Source organism: Vicia villosa, unplaced genomic scaffold (assembly GCF_029867415.1).
Source record: "Vicia villosa cultivar HV-30 ecotype Madison, WI unplaced genomic scaffold, Vvil1.0 ctg.000643F_1_1, whole genome shotgun sequence".
NCBI classification, from domain to species: Eukaryota; Viridiplantae; Streptophyta; class Magnoliopsida; order Fabales; family Fabaceae; genus Vicia; species Vicia villosa.
In genome coordinates, this window is record NW_026705287.1 from 828,384 (window position 1) to 845,861 (window position 17,478).

The 17,478-nt window shown below is 32.8% G+C and overlaps 1 protein-coding gene and 1 long non-coding RNA gene across 13 annotated transcripts; both read right to left on the reverse strand.

The window, feature by feature from the left end:
• Positions 1-4,659: 4,659 nt before the first annotated feature.
• On the reverse strand, positions 4,660-11,134 carry LOC131630079 (uncharacterized). Of its 12 annotated transcripts, XR_009292226.1 has the most exons (11): positions 10,692-11,132; positions 10,492-10,602; positions 10,305-10,374; positions 9,840-9,930; positions 9,434-9,561; positions 9,194-9,306; positions 8,493-9,029; positions 8,005-8,131; positions 7,503-7,904; positions 7,103-7,285; positions 4,665-6,875 (listed from the first exon to the last, which is right to left on the reverse strand). It is a non-coding gene; the product is annotated as an uncharacterized LOC131630079 (long non-coding RNA). The 12 variants fall into 12 exon arrangements; XR_009292229.1 differs by having other exon boundaries at positions 4,661-6,875; positions 9,840-10,602; positions 10,692-10,755; positions 10,970-11,133; XR_009292224.1 differs by having other exon boundaries at positions 4,666-6,875; positions 10,492-11,132.
• Positions 11,135-11,619: 485 nt separating this feature from the next.
• On the reverse strand, positions 11,620-12,483 carry LOC131630102 (uncharacterized). Its single transcript, XM_058900899.1, has one exon. It carries the CDS (start codon positions 12,481-12,483, stop codon positions 11,620-11,622), a length of 864 nt encoding a protein of 287 aa, XP_058756882.1.
• Between the last annotated feature and the right edge of the window lie 4,995 nt (positions 12,484-17,478).

A 17,478-nucleotide genomic window follows, 5' to 3' on the forward strand; every position in this document is an offset into this window, starting at 1 on the left:
TCAGAGTATAAATTTCAAACAAGCTCATTTGAGGTATCACATATTCGTCATTTCAAAAACAGTTACGGCTTATTTACCTTCCCTCATAGATACATAGCACAAAAATTTAAAACGATAATCAAATCATTACTAAAAATCACTTTGTTTAAATTCAATAATTAACTCGCAGCGGAATCAACAAACTTCATAACTATTCAAATCAAGTCGTAGCATCATTGCACGGTAACTTTAAGTTACAATTTAAACCAAAACCATATAAAAATTTAGCAAAAGAATTAATAAATAAAACAATCGTTTTATCCCCCCGAGTGCTACGTATCAGAGCAAGACACCAACTCGACTAACAGCAACTAAAGACTTCATAAAATCACTTCAAAACTTCCACCGCTATCTTGAGTACCTGTCAATTTCCCATGGTAGGGAAACATCATTCAGAAAGGGTGAGATATCTACCAATATAAACAAACGCATGATAAACAATATATTAGAATTTAATCATACGAAATTATCACGTTACAGCTTTCAGACTACATTTATCATAACAATTAACCTGAACAGTTATAATTAACAAAAATAAATAACAACAACATATTAATAGTTATAACAACTATTTCTCATCTTCCAGACAATACCTGTCACAACACGTCATTAGTATAACAATTTATAATTACAACTCCATATTATCACAATTTAACAACAACTCAAGTCACATCACATCACAATTAAATCACACTCATGCCACATACAATGAGACTCTACAACTGCACATGCATGTGGTACCCAGGGCTTCAGCCCCCATCGCCAATTGCCAGTTAAACAGAGGCATCAAGGCATAAGCCTTCGTCGCTAATTTGCCAATCCAGGCCGTCACCAAAATGCATATGTATATGAATGCAACAAACACATACAACAACAACAACAACATCATCGTCACAAAAGGCATAAGCCTATATCGTCGCTATACCAATAAATAGAGGTATACATCGTCACTGAAACATCCTGCAACTTCGCATAAAACAACAACAATATACACATCACTCAGAAATCACAAAGAAATAACAACACAACGTACTCATCATAATTCACAAAACAAGCCGATCACAATCACCTACTAGCATATACGAACTACCTCTACAATTTTCAATTAATTCCGGATAACTAAATACACCATAATCCCACACACAATCATCATATTACTATCTCCAAGTATTCCAATAATTATCTTGCACTACAAATTTAACTACACTATCGATTCAACAACAACAAGATTCGACGCAATAGCATAAAAATTATTGTTTTGCAACATAAATCACACACAAATAAACCGGAATAATTTCCTACGAAATTAACCCCCGCATATCATTCATCATGAGTCCAGTTATAGAGTTAGAACCCCACCCCTTACCTTATATTCGGAGTCTGTTCTACAATTCTACCGATCGAAGCCATCTAGCCTTAGCTCCCAACCATTGCCTCTTTTAATCAGAATCAAAAGCTGAAAAATTTCCCAAATATGCAGCTACAGTGCGATGATGATATCTCACAACTCAGACCTTATTTTGAAGATCCCAACGGTCAAAAGTTAGATATAGGTGTTACGAACCTACCCATAAAATTTGGTGATGATCCAACGGTTAACGAATCGGGGATCTTCGATTTAGTGAGACTGCTGCAAGAAAAACGGGAATGAATTTCTCTCCTATTTTCTCTCTTCTCTACAACTTCGCATGACCAATTCCCCAAGAATTTTTCTCTTCTAATTAACCTAATCCTTATCTTAACCTAATTTCATTAAACCTATTGGGCCTAACATTCACACCCCACCTTTTACTACCACCATCACTTAATTAAGTCCATATAGTAAATCTAGTATTTCTTTAATACTATTTCTACAACTTAATCAATTAATTAATCAACTAATTAATCATAAAAACCCATGTCAACAATTCTCAACACTCCACAAATTCAATAATTAAATTCTAAGTAATTTGAATGTATATAATTAAATAATTAACTAAATACCGGGTGTTACACTATCCATACAATAGTCTCAATGATTTAATGTTTTCCCACTTCACAGTAAAGCACGACTAGAGATAATTTGAGAATACTGTCCTTATGTTTCATGGGATCTCATGATTATGTCGCACTTAACATTTCATTAAACATAATAGCTATTCTAGGGACTTTATTATTTTGGAAAAACAAACATAATAAATAAATGTCTTTTATTATTAATATATGATTTGATACAAGTACAGAAACTATTGGCATCTAGGGCTTACACCGTCAATCTCCCACTAGCACTAGATCCCATCAGGCATACACCTAATACCCATAGATCTAGTATGGACATCATACTCTGAATATCTTCACATCTCATATATCTATTATCTCTCGAATGAGGTGATATTGCCTAAATATGCGACTTATTATATGTTTAAGTATGCGAAAATTTGTACTCGTGTAATGTGTATACTATTGTACTATGTTTCAATACCCGTATTAACCGTCTGAAGGGGATAATTATAGACTTATCTTGTTTGGATTGTTACCTATTGAATATTTAAAATCATAGTATTTAAGTAAAAAAAATTAAATGACGTGGAATAAATTCATAAATTTCATTTCAAGGTATATAACTAGCTGAATATTTTTAAATAATATTTGGATTAAAAAATCTTATTGAATGGAAAATAGAATATAGTGTGGCAAGATGATAAATTTGAAAAAAAAATAATATATAAAATTTACAATATTTATTAAAGGCCTATCAAGTGACTAGTTTAATTTAGTATGCACCTTTCATATAATAAACATCGTGTTACAGTCCTTTTATGAATTAACTAGTGTCTTACCCGTGCGTTCGCACGGGTACCCTTCGTTTCCGCGCATTTAGGTTTAGGAAAATCAGAAATGTTTGTAAAAGATTATAAGTTAGGTTAAAGGTTATCATTAAAAAAAAAAATAGTTTGTGTAAAACATAAGGGAATGGAAAAACTGTTGTTGGGCAAGATTCGTTCGAGGGTATTAGTGAAGTTGCACATATATCGAAGGACAATAGTGAAGGTGGAAGATGTGACAAAGGGAAGGGTAAGTATGTGGGATCTTCTTCTGATGGTGTTGATGAAAGCGTTGATATGCAGTCATACATAACTATTTCGTCGGATAGTGACAGGTAAAGGTATTGTGAAGTAATAGTGAATAGGACTGAGTTATTTATTTTGAGTTTATTTTGATCAGTAATTTAATATTTCCGTTAATATTAAATATTTTGATCAGTAACTTTATGTTCCCGTTAATATTCAATATTTTGATTAGTAACTTTATGTTTCCGTTAATATTCAATAGTTTGATCAATAACTTCATATTCTCGTTAATATTCAATATTTTAATTTTTAAACATATAATAAGAAAAGATGTTTGAAAGATGATAGGGAAAGATTAATTTTTATGGGAGAGGTTAATATAATAAGAAAAGATGTTTGAAATAGAAAAAAAAAATCAGTAACTTAATGTTTGTGTTAATATTTAAAAAAATTATCAGTAACTCCGTGTTCTCTTTAATATTCAATATTTTGTCAATAACTTCGTGATCCCGTTAATATTTATTATCTTGATCTGTGGCTTCGTATTCCCGTTAATATTCAAAATTTGTTCCCGTTAATATTCAATATTTCGATCAGTAACTTCATGTTCCCGTTAATATTCAATATTTTAATCAGTAATTTATGTTCTCGTTAATATTCAATATTTTGTCCAGTAACTTCATGTTCCCGTTAATATTTAATATTTTGATCAATATTAAAAAAAAACGGTTATGTGAAATCACAACGTTTCTTTCTTCACAAACACGGGTATCGGTCGGGTAAGCTCATTGGGTTAATATTTAATATTTTTATCAGTAACTTCATGTTCCCGTTAATATTCAATATTTTGATTAGTATCTTCATATTTCCGCTAAAATTAATATTTTGATCACTAATGTCATGTTCCTGTTAATATTCAGTATTTTATCAATAACTTCATGTTCCCGTTATTAGTAAATTCATGTTTCCGTTATTATGCAATATTTTGACCCGTAACTTCATGTTCCCGTAAATATTTAATATTTTGATCAGTAATTTAATATTCCCGTTAATATTCAATATTTTGATCACTAACTTCATGTCCCCGTTAATATTAATTGATTAAATATATTATTTCATATATAAAAATATTTGAATCAATCATATAACTATTCCTATATTATCTATAAAAATATTTAAATCAATAATAAATTTAATATTGTTATTATTTAATATTTAATTAAATGTGTTAATATCAATACCGTATACGCGTACCATATAAGTACCTGTGTGTATCCATATTATATTATTTCATATTTTGGTGAAATTGACCAGTTATATATATATATATATATATATATATATATATATATATATATATATATATATATATATATATATATATATATATATATATATATATATATATATATATATATATATATATATATATAAATTAAATATGATTTTACTCTTATTATTACTACATTTAGTGTAATTAATTTTACCTACACCTTCATTAACTTAATTTTCATCATCAAAATCATCTTGTTAAATAAGATATTAAGAAGAAATCAATGATTAATATTAAATATTCGTGTATGTTAAATCACATTGGTGGATGATGGAAGTATCAACACTTAATTTTTCTCACTTTGCTAGTTATTTACAACATTAGAGAAGCATAATCCAAAATAACTTGTACATGTGAAAGAGAACTTTCATTCTGTGAACATCTTAATACCTCATCCCGAATATTCTTCGGTAAATAAGTAATAACCATAAGAAATAATAAATTATAACTGTTACAATCTATACAATTGAATCAACTGTAGCGCTTTGCCATATCTTAAGCAGTGCAAAAGCCCCTTGTTGCACCATAGAGAATAATAATGTTTCCTATTTTTTAAAGATTGAGATGTGTATGTAACCTAAGAATTATGCGTGATTATACATTTTAGTGGACATGATTTTTAATTGTCAAGTCATAAGAACTAATTAACTTTGCAAGCACTATCATGAAAGTTCAATAGCATGAGAAGTCTATCATGCAAGTTCAATCGCATGCAATGCAAGCACTATCATGCAAGTTCAATAGCATGCAATGCAAGCACTATCATGGACAGTCGTCAAAAAATAGCCTGCAAGCACTAAACCCTGCTAAGTCAATAAAACAACATAAATAAATATTTTGAATCACAATAATAACGAAATGTAGTTCTGAAACATAAATTAACACCAAAAAATAGTACCAGGAAAATCAAACAAAATGGAAAAACAGACTAAGACTCTGAAAAGATAATAAAGGAACAACTTGTGCAGAAGAACCATTGTGTGAAATCACTTCTTCTTGGCTGCAGCATTGGTAACCTTGACATCTATTTGAACAATCTCATCATCCAACCATGCTTCCTGTGACCTTGACATGTCTTTACCTAGTTTCGTCACCTGCTAAAGTTTCGGGAAATATGTCCACATTATCAAAGTTACATGAAACAAATAAGAGTAAAATTAGCATATAATTTTCTCCTCGAATTTGTTTAGCAAGGTCTTGGCCATCTCATGGTTTTCATTGCTATACATCACCTCCGATGTCGGTATCGATGTTGTTATCCTCTCGATTCATATCAGTGGTACCATCAGTATTCATTTCTTTGAGACAATCTCTCATGTTTTCGCAGCGTGTATCAAAGTTCACAATCAGTGGTCTTGAGATCGGCAGCTTTGTCGACGATGTTAATTTATTCCTGCTAACGCTGTATAGCAACTCAGCACCACATTAATATGATCTTGTCCAACGCCTCAGCTTACCCCTGATCCTAAATCAAAGATAACAGTCTCTCCACCAACCCATTGACGGGATCATTGTGGTAGTAAACCTGTCTCCCTTCCCTCTTATTGCAGTGTGCCTTCCTTAGATATGTCAATTTTTGCTGTTACATGTATGAAATATGCCTTGATGGATCATAGAAGTTACAGCTAGTATTAACTTCCCAAGAGACTGTTATGATAACAGTAAGTAACTTCCTCAAGGACAGTTATTAGAGTAATTATTAAAACAAAATGACAATACTATTGGAAACGTCTGCAACAACACAGAAACCGTGAAACATCCAACCACTAATAATAAAATGGTTTTCCTCGACTAAAAGAGAAAAATGAGAATGCATAATAAGATGGTTTTCTTCATAACATGTAGAGAAAAAAGAGTATCACCCTTAGTTGTTAGATGAGAAGAAACACATTCATGAACATGGCTTGGCTGTTTCAGTCCTCTGTGGTGTTTGATGAACAAACTCCCTGTCAAAAAATTATTTGTAAAAATAGTTGAATAGAAGAACAAACATAAACCATCAGCGTGACAAATAAACCTTATTAATGTATAGAGATTTTATTTTGGGACAATTCCGGAGCAGTTTTAGTACTTCACTCCAGTCATGAATGCCATTATGAGAGCATAGTAGTCGAAGTTCGATTAAGTTTTGAAATAGAGGGAAGGCTTTGTAATCTGAATCGACTTTTTCATAATAGAGGGAAGGCTTTGTAATCTGAATCGACTTTTTCATTTGGATGAATAAGTAGTGACAGTAGTTGGCTTCCTCTTTTTACGTGACAACAAAAGTTTACTCATCTCATCATCATCATCATCATCATCAACATTTGCTTCACCATTATTAGTTGTTTCATCATGAACTCAATGTGCAGCCAGAGTGAGCTTTTGAGATGTGCAATCAAGTACCTCTCTTTGTAAATCCTTGTCAAGTTCATGCATATAAAGATAATCGTTTTTAAAGCCTTCTCAAGTTCCTGCACATAGAAAGAATTGAATAATCCAAATAATTGTTAACACGGGAGGATGCAATTTTTAGTCCAAGACTGAATATCACTTCTGAATTTCAAACAGTTACAACAATACAAAAATAAAACAATGAGCAAAAATAGTATACAACAACAACCAAGCAAAAATAGTATACAACAACAACCAAGCAAAAATAGTAAACATTAGTCTTAAAAGAATCAACAAAATATCACACCTGGATTTCTGTTTCGTCTCCTAATCATAGGTGTTGCTCATACCATACTCTTGGAAACGATATTATGCTGCCTCTCAAGATATCAATGCAATTTGGAATAGAGTATTGTCTATTGACAGAATATATAGCTCTAGTGTCTTGTTTTTCAAGTTTATCTTCAAGCACCTCTCTTCTCTTTTTCACCTGATGAAATAATACAACAAAAGAATGTAAGATAGAGGCAATACTCATCTCATACTCAAAAGTCAAACAATGAACTACCAATTTAATTTTAAAATTATCATTGTATAAATATATCTTAAGATCCTATCCAAAAGACAAAACTGAATCAAATAGAAACCGTGCGTAAAATTGAAATCAACAATGTCAAGGCCAAGTAAAATATAAACTATAAACCAACCTTTAGAAAAGATAGAGGTCCATAGCTATTCAACGATCCTGCTTTTGTACCATCAACCAAAAACTAAACTGTTTCCGATGCCACAAACTGTTTTTGACCTGACTACTTCATGCTATGCACTATTGAGAGAGTCGTGGTCGAGTGAATACAGTTCCTCAACCCGCCAAGATATATTTAGCATGAGGGTAGCATATAAAATAAATTCTAACTGGACTTAGATAAAGAAAAACAAAATTCACATAACCCTGGTTTTTACAGGGGCATTCTGGATGACAAATCGTAATATTACCGCCATCCGATGGACTAATCCTATCCACATTTCCAGTAGATGAAGGGGATGAATTCACATTAGTAGTTCCAGATGATACAGTTGTAGGCCCATTGGCAATAGCTGGAACAGAGCTGCAAATGACAGATAATTATGTAGTCTGATCGAAATGTATCATAACTTAATTTGTGTCTATGTAAGAAAGAAATGACAGTCAATATGCTAACTACTTACCTTGTTCCAGAACTTTTTTCTCTAGATTTTGACTCTTATGAACCTGGCAAAGGAGGCACACCCTTTGCAGTTTCTTCGTTGGACCTGTTATCTTTGCTTGGTACAGAACTCTTGCCACCTCGAGCATCTGAGAGAAGGCCCGTGGAATATTATTTTAGTTAAGCAAATTCTACTGCCAAACACAATATCTAATAGTAATTGCACATTAGAAATACAGCATCATCTACTACTTTTCATTCAAGTGACCAGTTAAACATGTTAATAAGGGCATGGTAACCAACAACTTGCAAGATGAAAAGTAGCCAAATGCTCCTACATTGTGTTTCAAACATGTTATAAATATAGAGAACTTAAGTTAGCAATGCAAAACTGTTTTAGCAGGGAAATTAGAGGGTTGTAAGCAGGAAAGAGAGAAATAGGGAATAATCAAAGAGCACATGGGTGGGGCAAAAACATAAACAGACTGAGATTCAGAATAGCTATTTCACCGTGCACTATGTGTTTATTTGTAAAATTTCCCCGACCACCTCTAACCCCACGTCCTTGGGTGCCAGGTCTTGGATGTGACTCCAAAGTCTCTCTATTGTTAACATTCTGCAGAATCATAAATAAATGAAAGGAAAAACATGAACAGAATTAGCCAGCTAAAACATGGAAGAGCATTAACAAAATATAAAAATCATATTATATAAACAAATAAAACACATTTTCTAAAACTCCTAAAAATCCCCCATTGGCCTCCAGTGAGCAATTGAAACCCTTCTCCTACCAATCATTGATACATGTACACCTAACAAAATGGCAAAATGGCGTAGTCATGCTTTTAGGTTAAAATTTTCATTGTAGACCCGCACCATGATTATGAGCCCTTGAAAGAAAAAATAAACATAAGTTTTTTATTAATAGTGTTAGAATTAATTATGAGTGTAGATATTCATAAGAAGGTAGTGAGTAATTGCTTACAAATTTTGGTATTATTTCTGAAGAAGTTCTGACTGTGAGTACACAATACTCACAATACTTACCTGCATAAATTCGACAGATAAAAATGCATTTCATTACAAACAAACAACCAAAATTAAATAATCGATCAAACCATTATAAGTTTATAACTATAAAAAATACAAAGAAATAAAATGATCGGATTTGTTAGGAATGTGGGAGATCATTGATGAAGAAAGTGGCGTACCGTTTGAGAATCAAGTATGAGAACCTTCATGCCGGAGATGTCCTGCAAGATGCGGTTGAAGTAATCGCGTGCAGACGATGTGAGCACGATGTTGTTGTGTGTATGAATTGAATCTGTAGAAGAAAGTGAGTCAATGAGGAAGATGAATGGAAGAGGTTGCGACAGAGACGGAGAAAGGTTTAGAGTTCAGAATTCAGATAACTTTAGAATTCAGCAACATTTAACACCACAAATTCATACCTAACAGTTCAAAACAATCATTGAGCCATCAAAACGTGCTTTCTGAGCAGCTTCAGGTACGTCAAATCGAATGAATCCTGACTCAGCTCCCATTTTGAAGTCTATGTACTGAGCATGGAAACATGAATCTAAAAATAATATGCAAGTCATAAGCAAAACAATTCAGAAAAGCAGTTAAGCAAATTCAGCAAACTTGATAATTTAGTAAGGATGAGAGTGAGACATAATGGTCTAGTATCTAAATCAACATTAGGGTATTCAAACAAAAGAAGGAAACTAAATCCTTTTAACAGTGCTAAAAAAATCCAAATAAAAAGGTAAAAGTTATAAACAATAGATGAAGAGTCTAAGAAAAATATCACAGAAGTAATAAAGTTCCAACAGCTGAAGAGCAAAGGAAATTTACCTTAACATCACTAAACTTCTCAAAGATAACATTCAGTTTCCTGATCCGTTTTTTCACCTTCAGTGGCTTTTTTTCACCTTCTGCGCTGGCTCTATGCCGTATAGGATAACATAGTGTGTAAGATAAAAAAATATATATTATGATTACCATACATATACACTTGCTCTAACTCTGTGCCGTATACGATTTCAGGTTTCGCACAAAATACAGCTAATTCACACCATATCACGGATCAAAGCTGGACATACCGACGAAGCATCACACATAACGTGACGCCAACATCAAAATATGAGAAGAAAATGTAACATATGATCAAAATTATTTTTAATATACATTAATCAGTAAGCATGATTACATTATGCTTAACGATGTAGCGCTGCTATAGTGGCTATTTAACAACATCGATCAAAATAACGAAACCTCACATAATTTGGCTTACCAAAGAAATGACCGTACATTCATTACCTTGAAGAAGTATGTTCCAAGTCTCTGCTGTATAGAAAATCTACATCCTGGCTTTTCAGCTTCAAATACACTGCATTAAGCAAGCGAGTAGAAAATTAGAAGAAAAAAATCAAAATCTGCGTAGAAATAGGTGCGCCTATGAACCGTTAGCGTAATCGGAGAAACCCAAATCGAAATGAACCGTCACCTGAAATTCAAAGCATAAACAAAATCAAAATACTACAAAGAACCGATAAATCTCTCTCATTGCCATCCTTTCTTTTTAAAGGCCAAGCAAACTTGTGCTTCATCATCGAACCTGCATAAACCCACAGCAAAATCAGGTCACAGCTTATCCAAACAAAATTTAACAAATCATACAAAGTAATAACAAACACTGATGCATACGCATCATCAGAAATTGCATCGGCCATGGATCTTTCCCTTTCCGCATGAGACAACACCATGAAACCTGAAACTTTAAAAACTAAATCAAAATCAAACTTGAAAAAGATAGAAGAAGAAGAAGAAGAAATCAGAAGCCCGATGAAAGAAAAACGGTTTTGTGAAACCGCTGTAGAAGAAGATTGGAGAGGAAGATTGAAATCGCTGTAGAAGAAGAAGAATGAAAATGAGTGAAGAAGAATGAAAGGGAGTGATAAATATGCAAGTGAAGTCATTATTACTGTAAGTAGTTTGGAATGTGGATGGGCAATAAAGAATGAGTAACTGCAAGATCATGGGAGGTTGAGAGGTTTAAAGTTCCACCCTTATAACTTCCGCAGCACACAACGAGGAGGAAGTGACGTGGAAAATTGAGAGAAGAGTTGCTGATCTGGATAGCCTAAGAAAGTCCCAAATGGTAGACTTTTCTTATATGATAGATTTTCAAAGAAATTTAGAGCATTCAACTTGTGTGGTCTATGTTTTATTTATATTCCACTAGTGTAGTCTATATTTTTCGTTCCCCTAATATTCTCTTCAAAGTAACTTTAATTAAAATAATATGTACATATTAGTTCACAAAATAATAATTACTTGGTAAATTTTATTCACTATGGGACAAGCCTTAGTGATTTATTCAAAACATAATGGTGACAGGTAAATATACGCACTATAAAGTTATATATATAATTAAAAGTAACAATTACCATCTCCAATCAATTTATCTCTCTTTTATTTGAATATAGTTTATTCTCTCTCTCACTCTACTTAATTCAGAAATCACAAAATACATTAGAAGATAAGTTGTCGAGTGAACGATAACTTAATGTTAAATATGGTGGTGGTGTAAATTGGGACTCTCTAGTCTCAATCATGCAATGCAATGATTATTCTAAGGTTGAAAGGAATTCGGGTAGTTTGGATTATGACCTCTTAGACTTAATTTTGCAGTGAGATGGACACTCGTTGGATGTAAGGAATTGTCGTGGTGTGGATTAGGACCTCCTGGACTCAATCTTGCAATTCCATGAACATTTCTAGTTTTCAAGAAATCATGGTGGTGTGAATCTGGACCTCCTGGACTCAATCTTTCAATGCGATGAACATTCCCCGTTTGTAAGGAAACATGGTGGTGTGGATCTGGACCTTCTGGACTCAATCTTGCAATGTGATGAACATTCCTCGTTTGTAAGGAAAGATGGTGATGTGGATCGGGACCTCCTGGACTCAATTTTGCAATGTGATCGACACTCGTTGGATTTAAGGAATTGTCATGGTGTGGATTAGGACCTCCTGGACTCAATCTTGCAATTTCATGAACATTTCTAGTTTGCAAGAAATCATGGTGGTGTGAATCTGGACCTCCTGGACTCAATCTTTCAATGTGATGAACATTCCCCGTTGGTAAGGAAACATGGTGGTGTGGATCTGGACCTTCTGGACTCAATCTTGCAATGTGATGAACATTCCTCGTTTGTAAGGAAAGATGGTGATGTGGATTGGGACCTCCTGGACTCAATTTTGCAATGTGATGATCACTTTTTGGCTGTAAGGAATTGTCGTGGTGTGGATTAGGTCCTTCTGGACTCAATCTTGCAATGCGATGAACACTCCTCGTTTGTAAGGAAACTTGGTGATCAATATGATCCTTAATATCAATAAAGCGATGAGTTGCTTTAGAATTTCCCATCAACAATGCTAAAAGAGATACTTCGATAAGCATTATTGAAAAGAACATGTTTAGCAAATTTGCCATCGCTAAAATATTAAAGACTACAATGTTGATACACACAAACACACAAAATGTATTAGGAAAACATATTGAGAAAATATAAATTATATATATGAGCAACAGTTTTTTTGTTTGAACGGCATGCTAATTGCAAACATTAATTTGAATGTCTATAACAAGTAATTTTTACTCAACAACTTAATTATTGTTTTGAAAATAAAACTATTACTTTAAAATAGAACTATTTGTTATGTATTTGGCAAAAAGTTATTAAGTATGAGTGATAAATTACTTAATTTCTCAACAATCACACTATTGTTGGGAAAACCTTCTTATTCCAACAACAACTAGTTTTAGTGGTTGAAATTTGATTTGTTTTTTTTAATTATTTTACTATATTTAAGAAAGAGTTGTATCAACAACAAATTTTTTTGCTGGTAATAAAATAATTTTGGAAAAATCATAATATATATAGATTGATAAACGATATATAAAAAAATATTTTGAAATTTTCAATTTCAATCACCAGATGGGGCATTTCCTTATACTTTTGGAAAAATATATTACAATTAATTAAATATAGTAAAATATATTAAAACTAACTCCTTTACTCTTTTTAATAAATATAGTTGTATATAAAATAAACTTACATCTTATGTTTGGTTAACTATATGGACTAGTTTTTTTTTACACTAAGAGTAAAAGAAACTGTAAATTCTTAAATCTAATTAGTTAAGATGGATTCATCTATTCTAAACAATTTAAATTCAATTTAGTTGTAGAGTTCTCAAGTTGCCCCTTCTCATTCAAAAATCTAGTGAGTTTTAGACAACCCGTTTCCCAAAATTTCCTCTCGAAAGTTATAATCATCTTCTAATCCAAATGGCTTCTATCGTTAGCTCACTTTCTTAAAATAAATCATATGTAACACTCCTCGAGTACATTTATTCCCAGAGATATATTCCTTTTCAAAGCTATCAACTCTTATGGTATATGTCTTTTTTATTTACCGCATTGGTAGTCCATGTATTTTTATCCCCTCATTCCTCTTAATATAAATTTTTATGACAAGCAAATATGGGATAGTTCATATAATAATAGATTACATGGAAAGTTATATTTACTACAGAGAGAATTGGTGATACTTTCAAAACGTAATTGTGACAAGTGAATATAAGAATTATCACTTTATATTTATTATTCAAAGTGTAATACCCCGAATAATATGCGTATAGAATGGTATTATTCGACATTTTATATCTGGTACTGAGTACAACCAAAAGTGTCTAGATGACATCCAATACATGTATGATAAAAGATACAATCATAGCACATATACAACATAAATCATGGAATAAAATACTAGAATAGGCTAGACAGCAAAAACAAAAAGAAAATAGATAACAAGATCTTTGAATCCTTCATGTCATCTTTCCTTTTCATCAGTAATTCACCTAATTACCACAAATATTAAACATATGGTGAGATATAACTATTTCAGTGCAGTTCTAAATGCACCGTATGTCTTCTTGGTCATGGTGCTCTCATGTTCTACTCTATTAATAATGTTTCTTTCTCAACCTTCCATATTCTACAATCATAAAAGAACGTGGATCGAGATCCAATTGATCTCATATGGTGTGTGAATATCAACACTCGGGTCAAACGACCCATGTCTACCTCTGGATATGGATAGTTACGTGGGACATCTTTCTTGGGCCACAACTCTTCACATAAGTTTGGAAACAGATCACAGACTCCCTAGTACACAAATAATGTCTTTCTCCCACCAACACTTTTCACATAATTCCGGACACCGCTCAAAGACTACAACCTTCATATGGACCATACTCCCATTATTGGTAACAAAATCTTAGGCATCCATAAAGAGCCTCGACATCCCCCAAAATTGTACATGGTTGGTTTCCATTGAAACCAAACACTCAAAACACATACCAACTAAGAGTATGGTTGTGTTTCCGAATAACTCAATACGATGGGATTTATATCACCCTAGGGTTTTCTCACCAAATGTATTATCTTTTTTTGACTTACTAAAACATTATCTAAGCATCATCATGATTCATGATTTAACTATCTTAATCAGTTAGCCTATATGAATTTCAAATTAAATCCACCAAGGGTGGTAACCGCTTACTGGCAGAGAGTAACCAGATATAGGTCGGTTAAAACTCAAAAATTTCCTAGTTTTTCATGTTTTCTCAAATCTGAATCCATTTAAGTCATGTACTAACATAAAGTGAACACTGACAACATATCACACAGCAGATGCATCATAATTTCGCACGCATTCATAAAAATCAACAATCAATTCATGATTTGTAATCAAGAAAAGAAATAAATTCAACTTAGTATACCCCAACCTATCATGAATTTATCTTAAATAGTGAGTGGTATCTAGCTACACATCATTGCTACCCAAGTCACGAAAATATCATGTGATCTAACAAAATCTTTCGTGATAATGTTTGTGTAAAAAATTACCCTTTTGCACTCATGTCTATATTGAACACATGGCATAGACCATGTCACCCTTGTCCAATTCAATATTGGGCCCTTAGACATTTATTCTACTACGCGGGATGAGAAAGTTCTATCTAGGTCACTCATGTCCCTTAGCATGATTTGTGGAGTGCCCGTGAACTATCTTAACGGCCATCCAATTACGGTTAATATTTGATCAATAAAAAAAATACTCGACTCCTACATCTATATATGGTTCGTAGTGGATTCAGGTCGAAAGGTTGTATACACCACTGTCTCCATGAGAATAACTTATGACACTTTGCATAAATTTCTATGTAGAATTCTCTTAGCGGGTCAATCCAGTATAAATATTACTCCTAATATTCATACCTATGTGAAGACTTGATTACTCTTTATCCATAATCCATGAGATTTGATCGTCAGTCTATCCATACAATAGTCTCAATGATTTAATGTTTTCCCACTTCACAGTAAAGCACGACTAGAGATAATTTGAGAATACTGTCCTTATGTTTCATGGGATCTCATGATTATGTCGCACTTAACATTTCATTAAACAGAATAGCTATTCTAGGGACTTTATTATTTTGGAAAAACAAACATAATAAATAAATGGCTTTTATTATTAATATATGATTTGATACAAGTACAAAAACTATAGGCATCTAGGGCTTACACCGTCAATCTCCCACTGGCACTAGATCCCATCAGGCATACACCTAATACCCATAGATCTAGTATGGACATCATACTCTGAATATCTTCACATCTCATATATCTATTATCTCTCGAATGAGGTGATATTGCCTAAATATGCGACTTATTATATGTTTAAGTATGCAAAAATTTGTACTCGTGTAATGTGTATACTATTGTACTATGTTTCAATACCCGTATTAACCGTCTGAAGGGGATAATTATAGACTTATCTTGTTTGGATTGTTACATATTGAATATTTAAAATCATAGTATTTAAGTCAAAAAAATTTAAATGACGTTTAATAAATTCATAAATTTCATTTCAAGGTATATAACTAGCTGAATATTTTTAAATAATATTGGGATTAAAAAATCTTATTGAATGGAAAATAGAATAAATTGTGGCAAGATGATAAATTTGAAAAAAAAAATTAATATATAAAATTTACAATATTTAATAAAGGCCTATCAAGTGACTAGTTTAATTTAGTATGTACCTTTCATATAATAAACATCGTGTTACAGTCCTTTTATGAATTAATTTTCAAAGAAATTTAGAGCATTCAACTTGTGTGGTCTATGTTTTATTTATATTCCACTAGTGTAGTCTATATTTTTCGTTCCCTTAATATTCTATTCAAAGTAACTTTAATTAAAATAATATGTACATATTAGTTCACAAAATAATAATTACTTGGTAAATTTTATTCACTATGGGACAAGCCTTAGTGATTTATTCAAAACATAATTGTGACAGGTAAATATACGCACTATAAAGTTATATATATAATTAAAAGCAACAATTACCATCTCCAATCTATTTATCTCTCTTTTATTTGAATATAGTTTATTCTCTCTCTCACTCTACTTAATTCAGAAATCACAAAATACATTAGAAGATAAGTTGTCGAGTGAACGATAACTTAATGTTAAATATGGTGGTGGTGTAAATTGGGACTCTCTAGTCTCAATCATGCAATGCAATGATTATTCTAAGGTTGAAAGGAATTCGGGTAGTTTGGATTATGACCTCTTAGACTTAATTTTGCAGTGAGATGGACACTCGTTGGATGTAAGGAATTGTCGTGGTGTGGATTAGGACCTCCTGGACTCAATCTTGCAATTCCATGAACATTTCTAGTTTTCAAGAAATCATGGTGGTGTGAATCTGGACCTCCTGGACTCAATCTTTCAATGCGATGAACATTCCCCGTTTGTAAGGAAACATGGTGGTGTGGATCTGGACCTTCTGGACTCAATCTTGCAATGTGATGAACATTCCTCGTTTGTAAGGAAAGATGGTGATGTGGATCGGGACCTCCTGGACTCAATTTTGCAATGTGATCGACACTCGTTGGATGTAAGGAATTGTCGTGGTGTGGATTAGGACCTCCTGGACTCAATCTTGCAATTCCATGAACATTTCTAGTTTTCAAGAAATCATGGTGGTGTGAATCTGGACCTCCTGGACTCAATCTTTCAATGCGATGAACATTCCCCGTTTGTAAGGAAACATGGTGGTGTGGATCTGGACCTTCTGGACTCAATCTTGCAATGTGATGAACATTCCTCGTTTGTAAGGAAAGATGGTGATGTGGATCGGGACCTCCTGGACTCAATTTTGCAATGTGATCGACACTCGTTGGATTTAAGGAATTGTCATGGTGTGGATTAGGACCTCCTGGACTCAATCTTGCAATTTCATGAACATTTCTAGTTTGCAAGAAATCATGGTGGTGTGAATCTGGACCTCCTGGACTCAATCTTTCAATGTGATGAACATTCCCCGTTGGTAAGGAAACATGGTGGTGT